This window comes from Ammodytes marinus, assembly GCF_949987685.1.
Source record: "Ammodytes marinus genome assembly, chromosome: 6".
NCBI lineage: Eukaryota > Metazoa > Chordata > Actinopteri > Uranoscopiformes > Ammodytidae > Ammodytes > Ammodytes marinus.
Genome location: NC_137235.1, coordinates 7,901,883 through 7,929,668, shown reverse-complemented (window position 1 = coordinate 7,929,668; position 27,786 = coordinate 7,901,883). Strand labels below are relative to the sequence as shown.

Here is a 27,786-nt window from a genome sequence, read left to right as displayed (position 1 = left end):
GATGGAGACAGCGGGCGGTTACGGCGCCGGAAAGGCCGGAAACGTCAACTTCGATCCGGTCGCTTTCTTCACGCATCCCCGCACCGTCCTCAGACTGATGTCGTGGGTAAGCCTCCCTCCGATGCAACGTGTGGGTTTGACATCAATGGACGGGCCTACCCGCAACCCCCCTCTCTCCCATTCACATTGTCTCTTTCTCTCGCATGTGTCGCCTTTCAGTCAGAAAGAATGAATAGCTTATAAAATAAATCATAATTTTCAATAAAGAAAGGCTCAGCTGTGTGCGCTGTTAGATCCAGCTCGGTGTAATAAACAAAAATCATTGGAGTGATACAGCTTCTGGCTGGAGCATTAGGACCGGTGTCTTATTAACATGTGTTTATCTGGAGCCTCTTTGTGTCTTCACTGAGCTCATGTGAACGCTTCGGATTTAACTGTCCCCTAAAACCAGACTGTAACACCTCTGTGGCGTGGTGCTGTGCAGCTGTGAGTCACCATACCTACAGCACAGAGACACGCTCTATTGTTTGTCTGTGTTTTTTTATGATTTAATTTAGTTGAACATGATTTGTCATAACCAGTTTAGCAGCGCTCCTTCAGACAAAGCATCTAACAGGGAAATACAATCAAAAGACAATTAATCCACTAATTGTTTAATCTGTTAAGTGTCAGAACATTGCATTATCATAACATCACAATAAAGAAAAAAGCCCAGTGTAAGTCCTCATATATCTTGTGTTGTCAGACAAACAGTGCAACAAAACAAATATAGGCTATTGCATTTACATCAGAAAAAATCAGAAGATTCTAACAGTTGAGAAGCTGAAACTGAGGAATGTTTGGCTCTATTGCTTGAAAAAAAAGACTTAAATGGTTAATCAGTCATTAGTATAGACACAGATTATTTTCCTCTCAATGACAGAAGAATTGTTTCAGCTCTTATAAAAAAGAGGCCTGAAGGCAGCTCTTTGAGGGGTCCTATTCTAGTTTGATAAAATAATCACCTGGTAAATAAAATAGCATTTTAGTTAATCATAGCAAACTTTGAGTTACATTGATGCACATTATTGTTAAGTAAAGAAAAGCCTTGTACACAAAACTCATTATAGACTAGTCAGGTTTCTGACTTCTAAAATCTGTTGACAGTGAGGTGTCTGCATGGCTAGAAACATATCACTACAGGAGTAATTGGGAAAATAGATTTTTCTGTAATTTGTGTAAACTAGCCCTTTAAATCTATTTATAAAGCAGAAATATATATTTGTATCTTGACACATGCTTGTGTGTGTCATGTGTGAGGGATGAAAGGCATTCACACAGCAGTGTGAGTTCATTCACATCTACCCGTCAGATAATAAACCAGCCTGTGTGTCTTTGCCCTGCAGGTTTTCTCCATGGTGGTGTTCAGCTGTATCATCAACGAGGGCTACATCAACATCGGCAGCGAGCGTTTGCTCTGCGTCTTCAACAACAACGCGGACGCCTGTTACTATGGCATCACCGTGGGCGTGGCCTGTTTCCTAGGCAGCATCTGTTTCCTGATCATGGACATTTACTTTCCCTCCATCAGCAGCGTGCGGGACAGAAGGCGTGCTGTCCTGCTGGATCTCGTCTTCTCTGGTACATATTCACACAAATATCTCACACGATCTGTTGTCATAACTGCCACCTTAAAAGTCAAATTACGCTTAATCCAGAAGAAAAAGTGTAAAAAAGACACATTATGGTTTTATTTGGGATTTTTTTGGCCGGGTTTAGTAACCCATGTTAACTCTGGGTTTTGTCAGAGTTAACATGACAAAACGACAAGATCCCCCGACTCAGGTTATCAGTCTGGATTTGTACAAAATGTTGTACAAACATTCATTGTCCCCAGAGGATACATTTTAACATTGTTGCTCCGTTGGCTTTTCATCTAGCCCCGACATCAGTTAAAATGTCTATTTGTAGGATAGTTATTGGGCAATAATTTAATACTAAAACCAAAAATAGTGACATTCCCATCAGCCTCATTTGTACTTTTTGTTTTGTGCTAATTTGCAAATGTTAGCATGCTTACACGCTGAATGAAGACATTCATCCCTGCTAATCATTAGCATGTTCGCTCTGCCATTGTGAGTGTTTTGGCATGTTGTAATTAACATTTACTAAAAGCAACTAGCATGGCCATAGACACTTTAAGTATTGTTGTCACTGTCAAAAATACATTGAATCTCATTAGATACAGTACACTTCTGCCAATACAAACATGATAACAGTAATCTCAAGCAAGTGGCTCACTTATGGCGCTTTTCCACTGCGTGGTATCAGCTCAACTCGCCTCGACTCTACTCTCATTTCTGACGTTTCCACCGCACAATCATGGTACCTGGAACGTGGTAGCGGCTGCTTTTTTGGTATCGCCTCGCTCAAGGTTCCAAGCGAGCTGAGCCGATGCTAAAAGGTGACATCAGCAGACTGCCGGCCACTGATTGGCCAGAGAGTCTTGTCACTGGAGTGACGAACATGTCAGCTGCGCGTACGTATTTACCATGGTCTGTCACCGGTATGTGCGTGTGTTTCTTTATAGCTCCATGTGTGTGTATTGTTTGTGCCGCGTACAAAACAACGTCACAGAGTCGAGTCGAGCTACATGTGTGGTGGAAAAGCGCCATTAAAGATATTTTTGAAAATACAAAGACATAAAAGAGTAAAAGTAATATCTTGATAATCTCCGCATGTACATTTGAGGAAGAACATTTACTTTTGTATTAACTCCTCTGTGTCCCGCCTCCAGGCCTTGCCTGTTTCCTGTGGTTCGTCGGCTTCTGTTTTCTGGCCAATCAGTGGCAGGCCACCTCTCCAGACGAGCTGCCATTGGCCCAGGGCTCGGACGCCGCCAGAGCCACCATTGCTTTCTGCTTCTTCTCCATCCTTACCTGGGTTCGTATGTTTATGCCTGTGTACACGGTTCACCTGTCCTGTCCTCTGTGTGTGTGTATGTGTGTGTGTGTGTATACATTCCGGTGTGTGTTGTTCATCGTTGTGTTTGTGTGCATGTGTGTATTCCAGGGTTATCAGTGTCTGCTGGAAATGAACAGATTTAAGAGCATTGCCTTCACGGAGGACAAGCAGAGGCTCCTGCCCAGGACCCCTCCCAGCCTCACTCTAGTCTAACACACACACACACACACACACACACACACACACACACACACACACACGCGCGCACAAACACACACACACACACACACACACACACACACACACACACACACACATACGAGACTTGTATTTTCCTGGTTGAATAAGGGCACGTCCGAAAGTTTATTGTGTAGGGCCCAGTCGTGTTCAGTGATACTAGTTTGGTTGTAGAATTGGCAGATTCAGAGTAGGGCTCGTGGTATGGTTGAAGTTGTTGTGAAAAAAATATAGTTTGTACAGTATTTTCCATTATTGATATACATTTTTTTCACTATTGCAAAGTATGCAGTATTAGGTTATAAAATTGATGCACAATGCAATGAGCTGTGATCCAATGCTAACAGATAATAACGATGTGTATAAAAGAAAAACTGCAAATTTTATTCAAATTAATTTTTAGTATCTTGGAATTGAACAAGCGATAATAGTATCTCTTGTCTTGGTTTCTAAAGGTTAGATTTGACTGAGTTTAATCAACTGATCGATAGGATACATCTCAGTGGGGAAAGTAATAATTATAATAATAATATTTTTTATAAATGTACAAAAGTGATAAACAGTAAAGGAAGTACATAAAAATCAGGCAAATATATTATATATTGAGATACAACAAATCCTATCAGTTAAGACAAATCCATGAGATAAAGTGAGTTTTACACATTGAGCTACAGTTGTGCCCACTGTGGGTTAGCAATCGAAAAAAACTGTAAGAAGAGATTCGAAGAGGACACAGCGTTTGAGGGTTTATCCGCTCCCTCTGAGGATCTCAGGCAGCTCATAGGGAGTGAGCAGATCACAGATACAGGCAGGAGCCGGATCATTCAAGGCTTTACCAATGGTGTTCCGGGAAAATAAATCCTACAGCTCACAGGTTACTAGTGAAGTGACTGCTGTGATGTGGTCGCTTGTCTCTTACCCTCTTAAAAGCCTTGCATGGAACGTTTTTTTAACAAGGTGCAAGGTTCAGGAATAAAGTGCGCTGATCCTTTTCTTGATCTGCAGATGAAAGCAATGACCTAATCTTGGTTAAATGTCTCTTTTGTAAAAAGCTGGACCGCACCACTTGAGTCAAGTGAACATGAAAACACAGTCAAAAGTCAATCAAGTAAATAAATAGGTACTGCCGTTTAGAAAAAACATTATTAGATTAGTAATCATGACTTGAAGAGAGACATTTTTAATCCTAGAGTGAAAGAGTAATGGTTGTAAATTAAGCATAATTTCACGATTATCCTTCCCAAATTAATTGTGATGCCCGATATTATCCTGATAATCATCAAATTATTTTGAAAACTCTTAAAAAGCTCTAAAAACATACTAGATATAAACCCTAACCATTTTGTGTGTGTGTGTGTGTGTGTGTGTGTGTGGGTGTGTGTGTGTGTGTGTGTGTGTGTGTGTGTCTGAAAAACAGTCAAAATATCTTTAAAAAATTAATTTTACTGTGTGGGGAACAATGGACAAGCCCAACAGGTTTAGGATTAAGCTTTGAACGTGTGCAGCCATTTATCTCACTGTCAGAGGCAGTGGGGAACTAAGCTATGATCGCGTCAAGGAAGGACAGTTTGTATATATTTGTTATGAAAAAGATATGTATTTTTTTTTTTTTCGTATGTTCGGCAATTAAGTGTGGTGGTAAATTATCCCGATAGTGCACTTAATAAGATGTAAAGCAAATGACAGCGAAGGAAATCATTGTTCTTTGGACATTGGGGAAGTCAAAAAGATTTTTACACATAAAGTCGGTTTTCTTCATGACAGTAACACAACTCAGCAGGTGGGTAATATCGTTTGGTTTTCTAATACTGTATCTGAGGAATTAACGTGAATGATTTGTGAGGGTTGCTTCAGATTGGTCTTGGAGACTAACTTTTAACCAAAACATCTGCCTTAAACATGGAGCTTGAAAAGCAAAGGGATATAGGCCTACCAAGCAACGGTATGACACCAAATGCACTTTAACCAAACTGTGCATAGCCTACGCCCATGTGTCCATATTTTACTACACAAACTTGATGAAATGTCACATTGCCGTTCTTTGAGGAAAAGTTCCAGGAGCTCAGTTTCCTCACTATTTAGACGAGATAATTAATTGTTCAGGAAAAGTACCAGGAACTACTAAAGAACGGATTGCTATGAAATTTCGGAATTACGTTCATGATCTCCAGACGATAAATCCTAATGACTTTGCTGGTCCCCTGACTTTTTATCTAGTTTCATCATCTGGTCAAAATTCCCATTGCTCAAAAGGTCTGTTTAAAGTCATATATCTACAAGATGTAAGCATTGAGCTGCTAGACTCTTGTAATCAGTGTGTAACTAACAGCCTCTGCTAATGCGTGTGTGTATGTGTGTGTGTGTGTGTGTGTGTGTGTGTGTGTGTGTGTGTGTGTGTGTGAATAACAGCCTTTGCTAATACGTGTGTGTTTGTGTGTGTTACTAACAGGCTGTACTGACCCTGAGCGCACTGCGACGCTTCTTAAACGGAAGCAACAAGAACTTGTTCACGTGGCAACAACTGGAACCCGTCTCTGGCCACGCTCGAGCTACACCGTACCCCATCGCCAACGGAGCTACCATAGTAACCACCAGCCCCTATCAAGCCCCACCCTTCACTGAAACTCTGGACCCCCAAAAACTCACACAGCAGAGACCCATGGCCCCAGCCTTCTAGAGACAGACTCGCTGACAGAAAGAAAGAGGTGTTAGTTGAATGCCACTGCATTCGAAGCGAGCACGGACAACTTCCTGCCCTCGCTGATTGGCAGTTTCCCATCCTCTCCTGGGATTGGCAGGATCTGGGTTCATGTGATGTATGATCTATTTTCAACATGGCAGTGGCTCAGCCTAGTTAGTTGTGACTCTTCTGTGCCAAGAATAGTGGCTTCTGCTCAACACACACACACACACACACACACACACACACACACACACACACACACACACACACACACACACACACACACACACACACACACACACACACCGATATCGACGCACTCAAACACAGCTGTACTCACTCACACTTGGACACAGGTATAGGCTACACGTACACCTGGAAACACATGTACTGTATATACACCTGCAAGTACACACACACACATACACCTTGGCTGCATGTTCATATGGTGAGGTGCAGATTAACATAGACGTAGATCAGTGACGATGTGACATATGCCTTATAAAGGGATACAAGGTCTTTAGTGGAGGGAATATTGAGGAACAGTGAACCTTTAGTTTGTTTTTGTTCTCCCTCAGTCCGTCACAACCAATCACAAGCTAGCCTGCAGACCCGTCACCCGTGGCCTCCCATTGGCTGAAATTGAAACGGGCAGGCAGTTTGACCAATAGATTGTGAGGGTGGCAGTCAGAAGTTGGTACATTTTCTTGGCAAAGAAATAAAGGCAGGACAGCTTAATGCATTCTGAATGCTATAGTGTTTCAGTGTGAAATATTCATGTGATTAAATATTTTATTGTGATATGCTGAAGTGGTGAAATGAAATATGAAAAAAATAAAATGTATTCACCGCCACCGCCTCCACTATCATGAGCTGTGTGCCTGCCTTTGTTCGCATCATCTTTAAATGATTTCCTCTTTGCTTCTTTCAATGTGTGAAATTCTTTTGAATATAATTATTGAGACCAAGATCCAAGGATGTGTTAGGCATATTAATCAACAACTGCTGGAGGACCATAATTAGACAGGCTACTCCCGTTTTGTTGAATTCATTAGCAGTAGCAGCCACAGCAGCTGTGTCTTTATTCTTGTCTTAAGCTCATGTTGAAGGACTCAAACCCCATTATACTGTTCTGTCTTTCTTATATACATACATCTCTTTATATATTGTGAAATTACCGATTTAGAAGCAAGGCTACGGAGTCAAATGAAAGTCAAGACAGGAAGTGGTTTTATTCCAGCACTGTCCAATCACGTCATTGCAGGTGAGCTAACTGTATAGCATTCCCTTCTTTCACCCTGCAGGAACATTAGACAATATAATGAACATTTGCATCATCCAGAGTCATATTTATCATCATCATCATCATTATAATCAACATCCTATAACGCTGACATCATCATCCATCCTAACCATCACTAGCTCCAGCAGATACATTGACATTCAAAAATGTAGAAATTCCCCGTTGCAGTTCCCATATCATCGCTGCTGATGTGTTAATAAAATATAATTTTAGACTTGTTCTACAAAGTGGTACACGCCTTTATATCACCTGAATAAAGCCCTTCTGTACATCTGCTTCTGTCTCAATTTCATGCCGCACCCAAAGAAGCATAATGTCTTCAAGCATCCATCTTCAGACAGCAGGGGGCAATCTAACTCTGCAGACCTTAATGATCACATGCTTCAAACTCACTGCATCTGAACTACCTCTACCCTGAGAATACTAAAGGAAAAGTAAAGTGGAAGTGGGGGGTCGACAGACTAAGCTGACTGGACATTTCAATGGGTGGGATGGGGAAAAAGCGAGGTAGAAAACTACTAAAGCCTAGGTCACACTACACGGTCTTAACTCCGAGGCTTTAAGCACAAATGGAGTTTTTTCCTGACTGTCAGGGTTGGGTTGACTGGGACGTGGGAGGTTTGTCAAACATCCCAAAGATATCCTTGTTTGTATTTGGCTAGGAAAGACTGCAGTCGGAGAACAATCTAGCAACTTCCAATGGCAGTTTACTGTAGGTTAAGAATGTTGGGAGATGTGTCATATTGAAAGACAAAAACTCCCCCAAGGTCAGATATAAGTTTCTCATATTGCTCCACTTAAGCTGTACAATTTGTATTTTACATAGAGAATCTAATAGGCTGTGCTTGCATCCGTTTATATAGGCTTGCAATTACAAATTAAGCATTTACATATAAAAGTCAATCAATTTATCTTGTAAACATAAACAGAAATTTGTTGCACCACTACTGAGGAAATTAGTTAACTTTTCACTCAAAGTTAACGGTTGGGTAACCAATGAAAAATGAATCAGCAAGTATTTCAATAATTGATTAATCAGTTTCCAAGCAGAAATACTAAATAATTCATGGTTCAAGCCTCTCAAAGGTAAAGATGTGCAGCTTGTCATTGTCTATTATTATAGTGAATTGAATATCTTTGACTCTTGCTAGGACCAAAAAAAGCTATTTGAGGACATGAAGATGTCCCTTCACAATGTGTGAAAGACCAAAACATTTATTGATTTGAGAATAATCTGCACATGAATCGATAATTAAAAAAAACTGTGAGTTGCAATCCATAGCTGTGTTATCTCAATGTGCATAAATGAACAGATCAGTCGGTGAATAAATTCATCTGCACATTTCGGGGAATTTTGTTTTGTACTTCGACCAAGGCTTAAGGTGAATGGAAGAAAGTCTAAAAGTGAGGACAGAAGGAGGAGAGCAAGCAAGGGAAAGGTTAGTGTTTGAATAAATATAGCAGGGAAGTGAATATTTTGTCAGAAACAAAGCTAAAACTATGATAGAAGGAAACGTCTTCTTGTGTGCATCTTGTGTGCAAACAGCACAAAGGGGCTTCGAACACATACAAACTCATACACACACAGCCTGAAAGAGTCCTGCTGAAACGCCCTGTGAAAATCTTGTGATTGGTCAGGATGAAGCCAGGGGCGGGGCCAAAACCAGGAAGCAGTCATTGTTCCTGTTTTTGATTGGCCCTTGTGTGTGCTTCAGCAGCACATCAGGCTCCTCCACTTCAGAGAACAACTAATCCAGACTCACAAAGTTTGCTTAGTCGTCTACAGAACTTGCCTCTGGTTGATTAGGTGAGGGGCTTGTGGCATCAAACGAAAGAGTCCGCCTTCTCAGATCAACACTGCTGTCCATCAGCTGGGTTGCCATAGTCACCGGCTCGTGTCCCGGCGGCGGGCTCGTCCTCTGCTTCCAGTTCCTGCCCGGCACCGGAGACACTGATTGGCTGAGGCGGCTCTTGTGCTCCGCGGGGCTCGGGGCAAGGTGTCTGCTTTTGTGTGAGGAGCTGGGAGGAGGTTGTGTGCGTGAGACGGTTTGACCAGAACTGTTTATACGGCTGACTTCCTCGTCTGCGTCATCCACCTGGCGTCCCAGGCCGGAGCTACAGCCCGGTGCTGATGAGTCCCCACTGGGCACCTTCAGACTGGACAGACTCTGAGGGCTGACAGCTCTCTTCTCCACATCACTTTCTGCTTGTGAACCGCAGGTGGCCGGCTCAGGTACATGTTCCTGTACAGTGGTTTCACTGTTGCTCCGGCTGTGGCTCCTGCATGATATGACCCTCTGGGAGTGTGTATATTTCAATGTGTGTACACTGGATGATCGCTGGCGTGTTGGTGTGGAAGAGACGGCGGGCACAGTGAGGTTAACCTCTGCCAGATTTTCAGCTGAACCACTCTGATCCAGAGAGTCACAGCGCACGGCCTCCTGCAAAACAAATACAGGTTTTTATAAAACATGAAGGTCGCCTATTATGCAAAATGCACTCTTCATGGTTTTTCAACATTAATATGGGTCCCTGGTGTGCCTACAGACTCTCAAAGTATGAGAAAGAACCACACTATCTTTTTCTCTACCTCGTCCTTTCTGAAACCTCAGTCAAATTTTCTTCCCTTTATGACGTCTTAACGGGAGAAGCCACGCCTCCTTATTGCCAACCTAACCTAGCACTACCTCCACCTGTTATAACTACATCCCCAGATACCCCTGAATCTAATCGGCAGTTCACCATATTGAGCTAGCCAGCAGTGCCTGTGCACCCACGTGGGTCTGGCCAATCAAAGCAGACTGGACTTTTAGGAAGGAGGAGCTTAAAGAGACAGGCTCTAAAACGGGTTATTTCAGACAGAGGCTGAAAAGAGGAGATTGATCAATTGCACTGTGAGAAATATAACAGTTTTTTAGACTCTACACCATGAAAACAGTTTATGAGAGAAAAGAGTTGATAATAACACACCTGTCTCCGTAACTGTCTGCTTGCAGCGCGGAAGGATGCTGGTCTCATGGCTACTGAGCTATCTGGAACGTAGGAGGGACTTAGCATGTTTGTATCGAAACTGTCTTCAGGACTGAGAAAATGTGAACGTCTGCTGCTTGCACCGCCGTGGCTGGGAGTCAGTCTGAGGGAGGCGTGTCTGTCTATGCTGTGGCTGGACGTAAGTTTGGGCCTCTCTGAGTTGGGGTCCTGATTCAGCCTGTACCCGTCCATACTGCGAGTGGAGCTGAGTCTGTGTCTGTTAATCCGATGGGCCGGGCTGAAGCGGTATCCGTCGATGCTGTGAGCCGAGCTGAGTCGGTTTAACCTGTGTGCCGGGCTGAAGCGGTATGCGTCTATGCTGTTAGCGGGGCTCAGTCTGTGTGAGGAGTGTCTGTCCACGCTCTGCGAGGGGCTGACGTGGATCTTTGGCCTGGAGCTGCGGCCAGACCCCAGGGAGACGTGGCTGAAGGCCGGCAGCGCGCCCGGAACCTGCAGCAGTGAGCCGGCTCCGCTTGAGCCCAGAGAGGACATGGAGCCTGCAGGAAAATAATGTGGATCGTATGGACATAATGACGAAAAAGAAAAACAGAATCAGGACCAGTATGTTCTTAAGAGGGACATGTTATTCAAAATGATGAGATTTTGAAGTTGTTTCTCCCCCACATTCCTCACCCCGCTGCGCTGGGAGGGAGACTGTGTTGCTCGCTCCGACTAGCCCTAAACAAGATGTTATTAAAATAATTGAAACTAAATTCAATATATTTTTGTGATTGTATGTCCTGTTTTATATCATTTAGGGTCAAGTTTAATCCTTTCATGGGCTTTTCCCGTCTCTCTGTGTATAACTTTGAATTGTTTTTGTCATTTATCTGATGTTTAACTAGCTATTCTAAGGTCCTTCTTTGTGCAATGTCAGAAGTGGAAAAACTAAGGATGGGACAGGACCATCAGACATACTCTAGTATAAAATATCTGCTTCTTTAAAGTCTGTGATAACAGTGGCTCTGCTTGTAGCACATCACATCTTTCGCTGCCTTCTCTGCTTTTTATATGGAAGCAATAACCTTCACAGCAATCAGTGAGTCGTCATAGCAATAAGAACTGTTCTTTGATGTAAATGGCACAACCAAGTGACCTGAGAAGCTGTAGCGAGAGTAAGCCTCGTGTCCAACGGGCGGATAAGGGGAGCATCTGAGTGGCTGAACGTAGCTGTCGCTGGGGAGAGCCGGCAGCATGCGTCCCATGCTCAGCAGGTTTCCATGGGAACACTCCTCATCCTCAACCTGCACCTGCCACACAAGATCATCACACACACGTCATGTCATCGTCTTTATTGTCACCTCCACTCACACACACACACACACACACACACACACACACACACACACACACACACACACACACACACACACACACACACACACACACAGTACAGCGACATGAACACGTCATGCTCTTGTCCATTACCTGGGCAGGTGCGTCCACGTTTGTCCCCAGGTCTCCGCCCATAGAGAAGGTGCTGTGTCGCCGGTTGGCTGCCAACTTCTCTCTCTCCCTCCTCTCCTCCCTCTCTCTCATCTCTTCCTTCTCCTTCTTCTCCTCTATCTCCTCCAGCAGCGCCTCCTTGTTGCTCTCCTCCAGGTGTTTCATCAGAACGGCCACCACCACGTTGACCAGGACGAACTGTGCCGTCAGCACGAAGGTCACAAAGTACACGGGGGAGATGAGGGGCAGGTAGGTGAGGCAGTGGCGTTCGTGCGGTCGACACTCTCGCAGCGTGTCCTTTACGATAAGGGGAAGAGAAGAGGATAAACAATAGAGAAATGTTTATAACACAACAAGTGAATATCTTCTCACAATCCGCTACCTGTGTGTGTGTGTGTGTGTGTGTGTGTGTGTGTGTGTGCTAAAACAAATCTGGTTTAAGTACACAGCCTAGGCTCTGTTAACTTGTATGTAAACAAAGGGTATGTAAAGAAAGGAGGCCCATCTTAGCTAGCCACATGCCTGTTTAGAGAGCCTAGGCTGTGTATTAACGCAGGATTTTTTTTCAGGTAGGGGATCTACAGATATTCACTGATTTGGACAAAAAGTGAGTTTGACAACCACCTTTAAAGGTGCAGAATGTAACAAAGGTGTATTTTGGTGTCATCTATAGTGGCTCTAAATTGCAATGTTCCCTCTTTGCCCCTCCCATTAGGAGAATGTACAGAAGCTACGGGGAACGAGAAGCTAGTTACTAAAGATGGCATCATCCACCACTGCCTCAAGTCTTTCTACAATATTGAGTGATGAGTTGAAGATGTATTCAGTTATTTATTTTATATAAATCTGGCCACAAGAATCGGGACATACTAAATCTTTTTTCTACCATACTAAATAGTAGAAAGTATGCGATTCTGAACGCAGGGACAACGTTAGCCAGAAGCCCTCGCTACGAAGCAATATGGCCACGGCAAAATGGCCGCTGTAAGAACTTCTGAGGTGCATCGATGCGGTTTGACCTTTGACTGCAGAGGATTATTGGCCCACGCATATAGTGAGAGTATGATTGGCCGTGCACACTTGGTGGGCTGGAGAATCTCAATGCATTACTTTCCGTATCCACAACCTACCAAATGCTCTTATTGGCTGTTCATATCTGCTGGCTCCGCCCAGAAGCCCAGTTCTTGTGGGACTTTAGACTCTACCCCTTTCACTTTGAGAGGCTTTTCAGATGGACTTTTTTGTTCTTTCTCTCTTCTCCAACAGGGGGGAGATGTTGATCTGAGTGAAACATGATGTTGAGCTTGTCACAGAAGGATACAGCTGTACTCTCCTTACCCTCACCTGTCAGCAGCTCTTAGACCATCATTAAAACAGTGATCTTCTCTCTGCTTAATGCTTGTCTCAAAACGGATGCTTTGAGACACACAAACAAGCACACGCACACGCACACACACACACACACACACACACACACACACACACACACACACCAACAACAACAAATAAATGGCCACAAACATGGACTTTTCTGTCTTTGTAAGAACTCCCACAGGGTAGAGAAGAGAGGGAAAAATAACCTTCATGATCCCATTCCAGTTGTCGCCGGTAGACACCCTGAAGAGAGTGAGGAAAGCCATGCCGAAGTTATCAAAGGTAGCGTGGCGACTCAGACCCTCACATGGGTTTTCATCTGAACACTCTGAAAAAGGAGGAAAAGAGGAGAAGAGCATTAGAGGCAGTAAGTGTCGGAGAGGGAGGCGAGGGGAGGGGAGGGGAGGGAAGAAAGGCAATCGTGTGTAGATTAGAGCAACGATTACATCATGATTCTAAATCGTCATAATTAATGTTCTGTATCAATGTATGCATGTTACGTAATCCACTGATATCTCACCATTGTCAGCTGATGCACATGCTCACACACACACACACACACACACACACACACACACACACAGCCTCACACACGCACACACACACACACACGCACATCAGCAGCGATCTCACTCATGTGCCCCCGCGCGCACAAACTCCCTTACACACGCACATGCATGCACGTACACGCACATACACACTAACCCAGTTTTCCAAAGAGCTCAACTCCCAGAGCTGCATAGATGAAGAACAGCAACATGAAGAGCAGACCCAGATTCCCCACCTAGACGGACATATAACGCACACACACACAGATATATACAGTGTACATGATACACAGAAAAAAAAGACATGTACAGTATACACAGAGAGAGACGCAAACATGCAACAGAGAGAGAAAGAGACCATAGACAGAAGAACCTTATTGCATTGTTCGTTTGCAACATCTGGAAAAACTATTAAGAGATACCTGGAGTTGAATTATATCTCAACTTTAAGTTTAATTAACATAGGTGCGGTTTGACAGCCTGGAACCATTCCTCATGAATTGCAAATGCACCTGTTCCTTTCAATTACCAAAACAATTCACCGGGACTTAGCTTGCCCAAGCAGAGTATGGAGTATGCCTAATTAGATGATGGTTGAACCAATCTATGAAGCGCATAGGAATGAGTCCTCTGGGACTTGGGTTCAATCCCCAGCAAAGATCGGTCACTGCAAAGACGACTGGCTTTATGCGTGGGTGGGAAGGGCAGTGAAGGATCTTACTGCAGGAGAGATTCTTTCTTCTGGTTTGTTGGGAACACATGTGTGGGCGAACATGGGATTCAGGAGGGATACTGTGCAACAGAATGGATGTAATTTAGCTGCATAATAGGAGCAGGACCACCAGTTTATAAATGTCTACTTGCGCTGCATACCTGTATGTTCTCATTTATCCTGCACCCCACTCCCGCCCACTTCCTCTCTCTCTCTAATCTCTCCCTACTGGTAGCATCCCCAGGGTCCACTGAGCCCAGAAGCTTCCTGAGGCCTTCGTCCTAGTCCACCATTTTCTTTCCCAATACTTTTCACACATTTTACATTACATAAGTCAGAGATGAGCATCAGTGATTTGAGTTAATGCTAATGACAATATGTACATGTTATATTATTATAAGCAAGAAAGTTTACCATTATTACCATCTTAGTTTAGCGTGTTAGTGTAATTTGCTGACATTGCCTTAATGGCATTTTGAGGCATTTGTTTTGTTTGTATTTGATCATTTGCCAAACAATTTCAACTTTGACCTAATGATAGCCTAAATGAAAAGTTAAGGAATCTCAATCGTTACCTAAGCGAAAATCATAAAATTAGATGAATAAATAATAAGATTTGTAATTTGTAATTTGTAAGCTAAAGCTTCAGCCTACATATTTTCGGTCAATTTCTTTTCCTTTTTTTCTTTCCTATGTAATCAAATGCCTTAGTCCTATGCCTTTGTTATTTATTTATTTATTTATTTATTTATTTATTTATTTATTTATTTATTTATTTATTTATTTATTTATTTATTTATTTATTTATTTATTTATTTATTTATTTATATATTCCTGATGTAAAAAGAAACCACTACTACTACTTGTTACAATTCATTCACCTGTATCTGTACATAATTTAATGGCAATCCATCCAATAGTTTAGAGTCTGGACCTAGTGGTGGACCTACAAGCAGCCATAGCGATTTCCGGATCCAAACCACATGTCTAAATACATTTACATTAACATCTCATCTTGATGGTTTGGTCCTTGCTTGTCAATGTTAAGATCAGGCCAACAATAATCCTGCTTCAATAAATGCAGCATCATCAATGACACAGGTGCTCCAGGAAAAAAGAAAACTTTTTTTGCAGTAGCAGCAGAGCAAAGTCACCCAGAAATGCTTTACTTTGGCCAATCAGATATGTGCAATGGTTCAGTGTATACCTGATAGAAAACTTGGCTGTGTGCAGCTTGTAGTATTGTATTCATTTTCCTCTTAGCCCTCGCAAGCATCAAAACAGAGGAGAAAAATACTGCTGCTGTCATAACTTGACAGACTTTCACAATCGTGCCTCAAAGGATAATAAATTGCCGTGTGGGGTCTTTGTAAATGATAAGCTTTCAGAAAGGACTCATACTCATACTTTATCATCTCACAGATATCCAGTGGCAAACCAATCGAATGAACGCAGCCGGGAAGTTATGTGCAATAAAGTTATGATTAAACTGGTGATTTATCAGCCACTCTGTTACGTTTGAGGACCAGCAATTGGCCTTTGGCTAAACACGGGCCCGTCTTGTTTGGTTAATATCTGGTGTCATTAGTTCAACGCTGAGCAGTGTGTTAGGGGAATCAGTGATGGGAGTAAATCATATGGGGGCAGTCGGTGCCAGCAACAATGCATCACTACATAAAACAGGCTGTATGTAATCCTTCAAATCTGGAAAACCAGGCTAGCAGTTAAAGAGACATCTCGTGTTGCTGTTCTCTTACCTGAGGCAGAGCTTGCATCACCGTGTCCAACAGAGCTCTCATTCCTGTGGCCATCTTCAACAGCTTCAACACTGAAACATTGTGATGTGTCAGCTCTGATCAGCCACATTTCATCATGTTTATGGGTCACTGTGTGTGTGTGTGTGTGTGTGTGTGTGTGTGTGTGTGTGTGTGTGTGAGTGTGTGTGTTACCTCTTGTTATTCGTAGGACTCTCATGATGCGAATGATGGTAGGGTTGATGGGGAGGGATGCATTCAGGTCTATTTCCTCCAATGCTATTCCCATAATGGACAACAACACAATGGCGAGATCCAGCTGGTTCCATCTTGACAAACACACACACACACACACACACACACACACACACACACACACACACACACACACACACACACACACACACACACACACACACACACACACACACACACACACACACACACACACACACACACACACACACACACACACACACACACACACACACACACACAATTTAATTTTTCTCTAAAGCTGGATCTGTATGTTTGTGAATGCCTTGCTATTCATGCCAGAGCTTGAATACCTCTCCTTGAAAAAGCGGCGCAGGCCAAAAGCGATGAGCTTGAGAATGGCCTCGATGACAAAAACCACCGTGAAAACATAATTGCAGTACTTCAGTATCTCGTTGAGGTACTGCAGGACACAAGGACACACACAAACACTTTAAAAAAAATCACAGCTCTACTGTACCACCGCACAGCGCTTCATTACTATGGTTCTGGGGCAGGTTGTAGAAGCTGTTGCCATGGTTACCTTAGGTTGGTTGTAGTGCTCCATGCTCATGGTGATGAGGTTTGTGAAGATGATGATGGTGATGAATAGATCCATGTAGTGGCTGGTACACACGGTGTGGATGGTCAGGCGCAACGGGGAGTAGTCAGCATAGTACGGCTTCTCCAGGGCTCCTACAAACACACACACACACACACACACACACACACACACACACACACACACACACACACACACACACACACACACACACACACACACACACACACACACACACACACACACACACACACACACACAAACATTAAAATGCCTCTGAGAGAAATATATAATATCTGCTATGAGGTCACTAATCAAGTTGGTGCCAAGTGGTGCACTGTGTGTAAGTTTGCAAGTGTCTGTGTCTGTGTGTGCGGTCTAAAAGTGCTACCTCAGGAATTCAGTCCTATCCATCACGCACGCACACGCACCCCATGGCACCTCAAGGTGTCTTTGGGCACAAACCCTTTTGCTGTCTGCTGCCAGACCGTTAACTGACTAAGGGGAAAGCACTACTAGAGATTACACTGCAGTGAGAGAAGGACAGAGTCAGGCAGAGATGAGGTGGAGCGTGAACACTATAGTGCACTGTATACAGTAGCGTTAGTGAGAGTGTATCTGAGCATAAAGTGGGCAGAATTTATGCATGTACTCATACAGTATATGTAAAATAATCTGGTTTATAGGGTGTGTGTCATACTACAGTTACAATATATGGCCAAAAGTATATATTATGTGGATATTGGGTCAAGTCCCTTAATTCAAATGACAGTCCCTCGCCTTAGGGAAATACTACTGTTACAGCATACAATGAAAGTTTAAACAATAAAGTGCCTCTAACATTGTGGCAACAGTTTGGGGAATACTCGTTCCTAATTTCAACATGACAATGTCCTGGTGCATAAAGCAAAGTCCATAAATAAATGATTGTGTTGTGTAAGAACTTGAACGGCTAGCTCGAGTCCTGATATCAACCCATTCCAACACCTTTGGCATGAGCTGAATGGCTGAGTCATAGCCAGGCTGTATGGCCCAACATCAGTTCAAGACCTCACTGACCCTGGAGGTCAGCTGGATGAAGAGGTCACATTCCAGTTTTGCCACGGCACCATCACATCTCTATTTTTCAAATGTTCATTGGAGGCATTTTAGAGGTGATTTGTTCTTCAGCAGCTACATTTCCAATAGCATTTTGGCATTGAACTTTTTGTGTTTTAAGCTTATGTAATAAATGTATGTGGTAACACATTGTAGAATTGGATGTAAACGGTAACATTTCTCCTCTTCTTCCACAGACATTGAAGGAGAAGTAACAAATACAAACAAGAAAAAATAATTTTGCTAATGTCTGTAACGACAGTAAATGTGTACCGATCATAACATATCAAATGTCAAATAACAATGGATAGAGGCATTTAGTTTGAGGCTACAGCTGAGCTTTTTCTTTCTTGATACAGAAATGACTGTATCATAAAAAACTAAAAGGAGTTGGATCGTTATAATTTATTATTTTTTGTACCATTGTTTCGGAACAACTTCATCTTTAATAGCATTGATCTGGTGCAAATTTGATACTTTGCATGTCAATTTAATGTTACATTTATTTTTGTGATTTTTTTGTGATTTTAAAAGAAAATCAACTTTGTCGACCATTCAAGCCAATGATTTAAAAACAAAAACTAAATTTAGATTTTGTCATGTGTTGTCTTTCCACCTCTAACAGAAAAAAAAATGTGACGTCTTCTTCTTAATGTTCTAAGTTTTGTTGTTTTAAAAGTGAATTTCACAATCAAAAGACAGATGATACTGGAGAAACGCTCTTGTTGAGAAACAATTAGGTGGAAAAATCCATCTAAAAAGCAGAATCCCTCTTAACAGCGTTTTAATGGAAATGCTTTTTGGCAAGAATTGTTCAACAATCAGGTACAATAGGCAATTTCACATCTGAGCGGACACATATTGAATGCGGGGTCCCCCAAGGTTCCATTCTTGGGCCTCTTCTGTTTAACTCAGATTATGAATAAGAACAAATTATGCTACCATAATTATGCAGACGACACACAAATTTACATAACCATATCACCAGGAGACTACAGTCCGATACAAGCACTGAGTAAGTGCATTGAACAAATCAATGATTGGATGTGCCAAAATTTCCTTCAATTAAACAACGACAAAACTGAAGATGAACAATTAAAAGTCAGCGCACAGCTTACATCTGTTATACTAGAAACCACACACCAAGCCAGAAATCTTGGTGTTGTCATAGACTCCGACTTGAATTTCAAGAAACACATTAAATCAATTAATAAGTCAGCATACTACCACCTTAAAAACATATCAAGAATTAAAGGACTTATGTCTCAGCAAGATTTAGAAAAACTTGTCCATGCATTTATCTTTAGTAGACTTGACTACTGTAACAGTGTCCTTGCAGGCCTTCCAAAAAAATCTATCAGACAGCTTCAGCTAATTCAGAACGCTGCTGCTCGAGTCCTCACTAGGACCAAAAAAGTGGATCACATTACCCCAGTTCTGAGGTCTTTACACTGGCTTCCTGTCACTCAAAGAATTGATTTCAAAATACTGATGTTGGTTTATAAAGCACTAAATGGTTTAGCGCCAAAATACATTACTGATCTGCTGATACGTTATGAACCGTCCAGAGCCCTTAGGTCGTCTGGGACAGGTTTACTTACAGTCCCAAGAGTTAGGACTAAACGAGGAGAAGCAGCTTTTAGTTTTTATGCACCAAATATCTGGAACAAACTCCCAGAAAACTTGAGGTCTGCTGCAACCCTCAGTTCTTTTAAATTGAGTCTGAAGACTTTTCTGTTTCCATTTTAACCTGTACTTTTAATTTAATTTAAATGTTTTACTTCTTTTCATTCGCTTTTAAATGTCTTCTAATGTGTTTTATGTATTTTAATCTTGCCCCTGTAAAGCACTTTGAGTGGCCTTGTGTCTGAATTGTGCTATATAAATAAACTTGCCTTGCCTTGCCTTGCCTACAAGTGTAATATTCAGGCGCCCACTAACTTTTGGCCATATGCAGTACTTGTGCACAACCCCCCCCCCCCCCACCCCCCTTCCCCTTCGCGTTCTCTCACTTCTCCTCCTCTTCGCCCAGCGCTTCTGGCGTTTCTCCTCCCTGATCCGCGCCTCCTCCTCCTCCTGCTGCTGACGACACTTGTGAAAGTTTTCCACCACGACGCCCACGAACATGTTGAGCACAAAGAAGCTGACGATGAGGAGGAAAGAGATGAAGAACAGCAGCATCCACGGGTTGTTGTTTCTTATTGGCTGCAGAGAGAGAGAGAGAGAGAGAGAGAGAGAGAGAGAGAGAGCAAAGAGAGGGATGGTGGCAAGGGCACATAAAGGAGAAAGATGGAGGACAGAAGCGTGAGGAAAAGAGGGTGAGGAAGAAGAGGAGAAAGTAAAAGACAAGAAGACAATGTAAATCCTGAGTCAGCAGTGAAACTGCAAGCCCAGTCAGTCCACATCTATTTATCTGTCTGCCTTTTTTCTTTCCTTCTAGTTCCCTTCTCCCCTGAAATATTCCCCCTTTCTGTGTGAAACAAACAAGATCAAATGGTGCCTGGGACTGACACAAAACAGAAACAAAACTGATATGCATTGTCTACCATCTCTTTTCCTTTGTTTGTGTGTGTGTGTGTGTGTGTGTGTGTGTGTGTGTGTGTGTGTGTGTGTGTGTGTGTGTACTTGTACAGGCATCTTTTTGAGGACCAATTTAAGCTTTTAACCATCAGAGAGGGACTTTTTTAGAAATAGAGGACATTTCACCCGGTCCTCACATCTTCAAAAGGCGGTTTCAGGGTTAAGACTAGGGGGAAAATTATTATGTAGATAATTGTCCTCACAAAAACATAATAAGTTCAAGAATGTGTGTGTGCTCGTGTGTGTGCGTGCGTGCGTGTGTGCGTGTGTGCGTGTGTGCGTGTGTGTGTGTGTGTGTGTGTGTTCACCTGCTGGTCCACTCCTACAGCATCCAGGCCGTCATACATGATGCTGACCCAACCGTCTTTACATGACAGCACGAACAGCGACATCAGCGCCTGGAAGAGCCAGAGGCATATAAATCAGTGCCATGTCGTCAATCAATTTTCTAAGAGCTAGTGTCAGTCAGGATGTGTGATTGTGAGTGAGTGGGTGGGTGGCTGTGTGTGTGTGTGTGTGTGTGTGTGTGTGTGTGTGTGTGTGTGTGTGTGTGTGTGTGTGTGTGTGTTTTAGTGTATGACAGACCTGTCCGAGGTTGTCAAAGTTGTATTTCCGTCGAGACCAGCGGTATCCTCTGTCCAGACACTGGGTTTTATTGGTGATGTTACTCACATCTCGCCCGTCGCAGTGGAAAAACTTCCCTTTAAAAAGCTGCATTCAAACGGACAGATGTGGTCACACAAACACAAGAATACTGTAACCTGAAGGAAATGTAAACAAAGCTTCATAGAGCGAGATTAGAGTGATGTGTTGGTGTACAGTAAATTACTCTGCGAGTGCCCACAGGCCTACTGCATGTTACAGCTAAGATATCCAAGTGCCATCTGGTGCAGACTGTCTGACAGTCATTACAAGCACTACAGCATGGGGGATTCTCATTAGACGATAATTCAGAGGGAGGGTACTTTTGATAAATACAGTATGTGCCTGTGTGTTAATATTAGAATTATATCCTGCGTCTGCGCTCCACATGCTCCGCTTCCTGTGCAAGCATTCGTTTGAATATCAGGATGAATATGTGTAAAAATGCAAATGACTATATAATGAGAGAGTTTACAGAGAGCCTTTACAATCAATGGCTTTTGGTACAAGAATGCCAATGAAAAAGAAATATCTAAAAGGATGATGCTGTTGGGATCAAAATAGTCTGAGTCAATCCAAACCTTTTAAGAATGTAACAAGGTGCGTGTGAGTTATGAGAAGGACAGACTTTTTCTTGTAAAGGATTTTTGAAGGATTTCGGGGCCTGAGGAGGTCAAACTATTCAGTATTTCACAAGAATATAAAAAGCAACTAGTCAAAGGTAGTAATAAAATATATTTTACAGACTGTGAATCACTGCTTAACAACACAATACCAGTATTGGTCCTTTTATATTCTGGACAACTCGTTATCTTTAAGTTTGTATTCAAAGAAATTCTTAGTTTGTTTTGAAGATGATAAAAACAGATCAATGACCCTAAAGTTAATGCATTACATTAATTAATTAATTAAATTAATTAATAATATAAAAAAATGAATTTCAATGGTACTAAAAATTTACATTGTCAGCACAATCTCGCAGTATTTGAAACATTGTTTTTTTAATTACTTGTAGGTATTCTGGTGCATAATCAGCAGCTCATTTGCATGTCCTCACACGTTTCAAACTGTTCACTTTTTATTACCTCAAGCATTTTTCTGAGATGTGCCTCGTTAATTTAAACCACGCTGATCAGAGTTTTCTTGAGGCACAACACGTTACAAGCTTTGGATGCCTGGGCACGTCAGACCGCGTGACAATAAGTTTATTTTTCAAAGGAAAATAATGATGCTCATCTTCAGCTAACAGATGACGGACAGGGAATATGCCGTGTAAATGTTTACCTGGACGCCAAGAATTCCAAACACAATGAAGAAAGCACAGCAGATGAGGACGATATTCCCAATGGGCCGGAGAGACGTGATCAGAGTCTCTACCACAAGTTTTAGACCGGGAGCTCGACTTATCACCCTGCAACACACACACACACACACACACACACACACACACACACACACACACACACACACACACACACACACACACACAAGCGCTATGTAAATACACCAGATATTATTATAGACAAAAACACAAGAGAGAAATCTCCCACACTCCTACCTGAGTGGTCGCAGTGTGCGGAGCAGACGAAGCACGCGGAGAATGCCTAAGATTCGATTGCCACCCGCTGACGCGATGGAGACCAGGATGTCCACCATCGACACAAACACCAACAGTCCGTCTAAAATGTTCCAGCTGCTCTGCAGGTACACACCCTGTCCAAAGTACATGCCCATAGCGACCACCTTGACGCACACACACCAAACGCGTGCACAAACAATTACACACACCGAGAAACACACACAACCAAATTACTGAAATCTTAAAATAATCGGAAAGCAATTCTGATCCCCAACCAAGAGCAACATTGCCTTTTTTGTGTCGTGTCCATTCAGAGAACGTGTCGTGTTATGGTTACCTTGATCATCATTTCACCCACGAAGATCACAGTGAAGACGTAATTGGACACACTGAGAAACACCCGCTCCTGTGTGTCACACACACACACACACACACACACACACACACACACACACACACACACACACAAGAATCACATTAGTCGAGTTAAGGGTCCCAGTGGCTTCATCTTTGCTTTATGGACTCAACCTAACTAGAACGTGTTACATAATGAGCTGGAACAAATCCATTACGATTGTAGTAGAAGCATAATAAAAACATGAGAACAGCACATATTCATAAAATGACTCCCAGACCGCTCTTACATCGGCAACAAGCATATGAGCTCTGCTGTAGTGTGGTGTGCCGTGTGTGTGTGTATGTGTGTGTGTGTGTGTGTGTGTGTGTGTAATCCTGTTCTTCTATCTTTGTGGGGAAAGATATGCAGTGTTAAACCTTGTCCGTGGGAACATTTTACCCGCTTCTGTTCAGAAAGCCACCGGGGCTTCCTGGATTAGATGGACCTCCATGTTCTTAGGATCCAAGAACATGAAGCTCTATTGTTTGATTAAATACTCTTTGCTTGATTGTTACAGCGTTATGATCTAATTTTTCACACTACAATACCATACAGTAAAAACAAGGTTTCAGTTCAAGGGTCCTCACAGTACAGCTAAAGTGTGTGTGTGTTTGTGTTTGTGCACGTGTTTGCGTTTGTGTGTGTGTGTGTGTGTGTGTGTGTGTGTGTGTGTGTGTGTGTGTGTGTGTGTGTGTGTGTGTGTGTGTGTGTGTGTGTTACCATGCTGTTGCCCTGTATGTCAGGTCTCTCCAGTGCAATGGTGATACAATTAAGAAAGATGAAAAGGAGGATGATGTGATCAAACAGCTTGTGACCTATGACCCTCTGACACCACAACCTGAACCTGAGGAGAGTAAAAGAGAAGGAAAAAGCATTATCACCTACCACTCCTCCATTTTTCACACACCACATTTATCAACACAACTTGGATGTTTACACCAGATTTAATTGATAAAAGTGAAAATTGTTGTCCTGAGCCATTTCTGCGGCTATCACACTTTTACTGTGAATTTTCACACATGCCTTGGTTTAAGCCACCAAGGGCACTCAGGAGGATATTAGAGGCAATGTCTGTTTGTGTGTGTGTGTGTGTGTGTGTGTGTGTGTGTGTGTGTGTGTGTGTGTGGGGTGTATTTACCGGTTGTGTGGAGCAAACAGATAGAGAGACCACTCTTCATGCTCCAGGCACCACTGAGGCTCATATGGCTTCAGTATCTTCTTCAGCTTCTTACTTAAACTCTGGAAAGCACACACACACACACACACACACACACACACACACACACACACACACACACACACACACACAAGCACGATAATATGAGCATACTTATATGCAGCGTGAATATATTTAATGAATGAGAATGACTTTCTTCTAGGAAATATTAACCTAAAAATTCCAATACGGCGAGATTTTTCAAACAATGTTCACAGTATTTCCTCCACCCTGCTCATTATCAAAATTCAGCTAATTAAACACTTTCAGAGAGTCTAAGGTCAGTAGGATTGGAGTTCATGCCTTTGAAAGATAATTAGCAGTGGTTTTTGAAGATTTAAACGCGCCTAAACAAGTTTTAGTTTTATCAGCTTGTTTTACTATGACTGGAAAGAACAGACAACATCAAAATGCCTTTTTTATATTGTGATTTGAACATGAACTCATTTTAAATGGCTATGATAAACTACTTCATCCAGTACTAAATGAATGGATTCAGAGAGAGTTGTACCTCCTCAATCTCGTCCTCTTCCTGATCGCTGTTGAGAGTGTCGTCGTAGTGATCGGGGCTGTGGAAGGTGGTTCCGTTGCAGTCTGGGGAGTTGAGCATGGGCACCTGCAGGTACTCTGCCTGGTCCAGGGACTGCTCTCTGCTGCTCAGGTCAGAGCTGGTGTGTGTGTCTGACAGCAGAGACTCCATCTCCCCCGACTGGCTCCTCCGGTGCAGGCTGGAGGCTCGGCTGATGCTGGTCCAACTGGACCGACGGCTCTCCGGCCCGCTGCCCCACAGAGACGGGCAAGACAACTAAACAGAAAACGGTAACAACTAGTTGGATTTCTGATAAAAAATTAATTTTTATTTTTTTTTTACTTCACATTTATTTTCATATGCAATTAGAACATATACACAACAATCACACATCGCATAGCACACGTTCATGTGCATTGACCTCTCCTATCCAAGTTCCAATCATAGATGCATCAAATACATAGGCATTCAATTCACCTCACTCTAATCCATATGCAATCATCCATGTATTAACTTTATTGCATCACATGCTCGTTGGAAGATCCCTCCTCCCCACTGTTGTATTGGATGATGTGTGTCCTTTATCAGTCTCTGTAGCTATAGAAGGATGAAAACAGTGAGGTGGAGTTTGGCTGTTATCTGATGGATTTTTTTTTCCAAGTGTAAATAATGTATTGAACTCTTCACAGATTAAAGGTTGCCTTTGGAGTTTTTGGACAAAAGTAGTGCTTGGGAGAAATATTTTAAATTTCATTTTTAGATTTGTTTTAATCTAATGCTTAGGGCTGAACATTTAATCTAAATTCAATTTCAGGCCTCTATGCAATCTCATTTTTATGTGACAATGATTCTGCCGGGTTTGTATCAGCATAAAGATCAGTTTTATCAAGACTAGCGCTCATAGTTTCTTTCAAAGCTTTATCAAAAAATGGAAAATGAACATTCCTCCACGTGACAAACTGTGCACAGGATATAACACAAGTGAGAGACAAAGGAGAAAAATTTGGCGAAGAAAAATATGTCAGTCGCTGAACCACAACAAAGATGAGAAAGAGCAAATATATCTATCCACCCTGAGTTCTGACAAAAAATGCTTTATTTGAATATGAAGAACAAGTGCAGTTCTCTGTATTAAACCAGATTCATTCAGAAACTTAAAAGTGGAGTCAGCGATTGGAGAAAATGCCTGTTGTCGAAATATTTATTTTTTCAAAATCAGTGAAATTATCCTCACAGTTTGCTACCTGTCCACATTGTGTGTGCAGTGTGCACAAAAAAAACTGGTATCATGACACGGCCTAGGCTCTGAAAACTGGTATTGAAACAAAGGGCACATAAACAAAGGTTGCTGGCACAAGATGCCCGTTTGCAGGGCCTAGGCTGTGTATTAGCACTGTTTTTTCAGCGCACACACACAGTACAGACAGGTAGCCGATCGTGAGGAGATATTCACTGATTTTGACAAAGTGATTTTGACAACATACACTTCCAGAATCGCTGACTCGGGCTTTAAAAGCTCCTACATCACTCAAATTTGTAAAATAACCTGAAACATCACAAACATGCTGAAACTCCAATGTATTACCCCTATCACTATTCACAGGAACATCCACAGCTGGAGAGAATAGCAACGCTGACAGCAGCAGCGTTGTGCCGCCAATTAACAGTCGGCGACAGTCAAAGAGAGCAGCCATGCATGTCTTTTTCCTGCACTGCACAGGTTACTCTCTCTCTGTCACGCCTCAAAAAACAATTTTTTTCTGCTGCGATGATTCTTACACACCACACGATGAGACAAGATACTGCGTTTCCTTGGCTCCACTCGGGTGATATACATATTAACACACAAGACTTGAGTGAGTAAAACAGGTTCCTTTTAAGGATGTAGACTAAATACTGTCACTTGATCCAGGTCTGATTAGTGTATATTTTCTTGGAGTGAGCCCAAGAAGTGCTGAAGTTCCTGTGAATAAGCCAAACAGGAAACTAAGAATAAAGGTTTGCTAAGTTTTTTCTAAGGTTGGTATATCAAAGTCAGCTAATGTTCTTTTTTGAAATATTTTGTATTTCAACAACTAACATCATAATACACAGAGAAAAACAAAAGATATATTGACGCACAAAGTCAGCCGGAAACATCTTCATCCGTAAATGGAACTGGCCTTTACCTCAAATATATGCATATGTGTCTATCACTGAAAACAGAACTATATGACTCAAAGTTGTGACAGTTGCTGGTAGTGTTGTGCCAAGAAAAGGAAGGTAAGGTGCCAAAGAAAAGCCCCGTAACAAGAAGACTGACAGCTGAAACAATGCTGGTTACAAATGATTTGGCTTTGTCAATGTTTTATGAGGAAGGAAATACATACAAGACATTTGTGTGGTTTTTGGAATATGATCGGGTTTGCTCAGAAATACTGAACGTAAACAAAAAACTTATCAATTTAACAACTTAATTAAGATGCTGTCTTTCTCATCATATTCATATGGATTTATCATTTTTTTTAATATATTTTAACATTCTCTGTATTACAGTGCCTAATAATCACCAATAGTTAACTTGGTTATAATATTGGTAAAAGAATGTGTCCATGGCTCACCGGGGACCTGGGCTCCAGACTGTTGAGGTCCATGGAGGTGCAGCTCTCCCGCCGTGATTGGCTGGAGATGATGGTGGGTGTGGCCGCGGTGTGGGTGATGACTGGCAGAGAAGGCGGATGAGGGGGGGGCATGGAGGCTTTGGGGTTCAGGAGGCCATTGGGGCTCAGCATCATGGCCTGGATCTTGATCTCTGTGCACACACAGAGGCAGACACAACCACTTTCGTTGAAGCATAATTCCCCAAAAACTTTTTTTAAATATAGTTCTGGCCATTATATGTATCAGATTTGATTAGGG

At 42.3% G+C, this 27,786-nt stretch overlaps 2 protein-coding genes across 2 annotated transcripts in view; one reads left to right on the top strand and one right to left on the bottom strand.

Annotated features, from left to right (window-relative positions):
• Nucleotide 1: 1 nt before the first annotated feature.
• Nucleotides 2-5,857, top strand: LOC307251603 (synaptogyrin-3-like; the record flags this gene model as incomplete). The annotated part of the gene is made up of 4 exons (XM_080028978.1): nucleotides 2-106; nucleotides 1,386-1,620; nucleotides 2,777-2,922; nucleotides 5,630-5,857. The coding sequence occupies 4 exons, from the start codon at nucleotides 2-4 to the stop codon at nucleotides 5,855-5,857; spliced, it is 714 nt and encodes a 237-aa protein (XP_079885104.1).
• Nucleotides 5,858-8,938: 3,081 nt separating this feature from the next.
• Nucleotides 8,939-27,786, bottom strand: part of LOC307251621 (voltage-dependent T-type calcium channel subunit alpha-1H-like) — a gene marked incomplete at its 3' end in the record, with an annotated part of 43,126 nt that continues 24,278 nt past the window's right edge. Inside the window, exons 16-35 of the mRNA XM_080028996.1 lie at nucleotides 27,489-27,679; nucleotides 24,871-25,164; nucleotides 24,282-24,382; nucleotides 23,864-23,987; nucleotides 23,084-23,152; nucleotides 22,726-22,910; nucleotides 22,452-22,578; nucleotides 21,111-21,236; nucleotides 20,834-20,923; nucleotides 19,958-20,150; nucleotides 16,830-16,981; nucleotides 16,600-16,709; nucleotides 16,226-16,359; nucleotides 16,034-16,104; nucleotides 13,722-13,800; nucleotides 13,223-13,344; nucleotides 11,625-11,939; nucleotides 11,293-11,446; nucleotides 10,137-10,693; nucleotides 8,939-9,607 (exon numbers count right to left, since the gene is read on the bottom strand). Coding sequence (XP_079885122.1) covers nucleotides 8,939-9,607; nucleotides 10,137-10,693; nucleotides 11,293-11,446; nucleotides 11,625-11,939; nucleotides 13,223-13,344; nucleotides 13,722-13,800; nucleotides 16,034-16,104; nucleotides 16,226-16,359; nucleotides 16,600-16,709; nucleotides 16,830-16,981; nucleotides 19,958-20,150; nucleotides 20,834-20,923; nucleotides 21,111-21,236; nucleotides 22,452-22,578; nucleotides 22,726-22,910; nucleotides 23,084-23,152; nucleotides 23,864-23,987; nucleotides 24,282-24,382; nucleotides 24,871-25,164; nucleotides 27,489-27,679 — 3,863 coding nt within the window. The remainder of the gene's footprint in view (nucleotides 9,608-10,136; nucleotides 10,694-11,292; nucleotides 11,447-11,624; nucleotides 11,940-13,222; nucleotides 13,345-13,721; nucleotides 13,801-16,033; nucleotides 16,105-16,225; nucleotides 16,360-16,599; nucleotides 16,710-16,829; nucleotides 16,982-19,957; nucleotides 20,151-20,833; nucleotides 20,924-21,110; nucleotides 21,237-22,451; nucleotides 22,579-22,725; nucleotides 22,911-23,083; nucleotides 23,153-23,863; nucleotides 23,988-24,281; nucleotides 24,383-24,870; nucleotides 25,165-27,488; nucleotides 27,680-27,786) is intronic.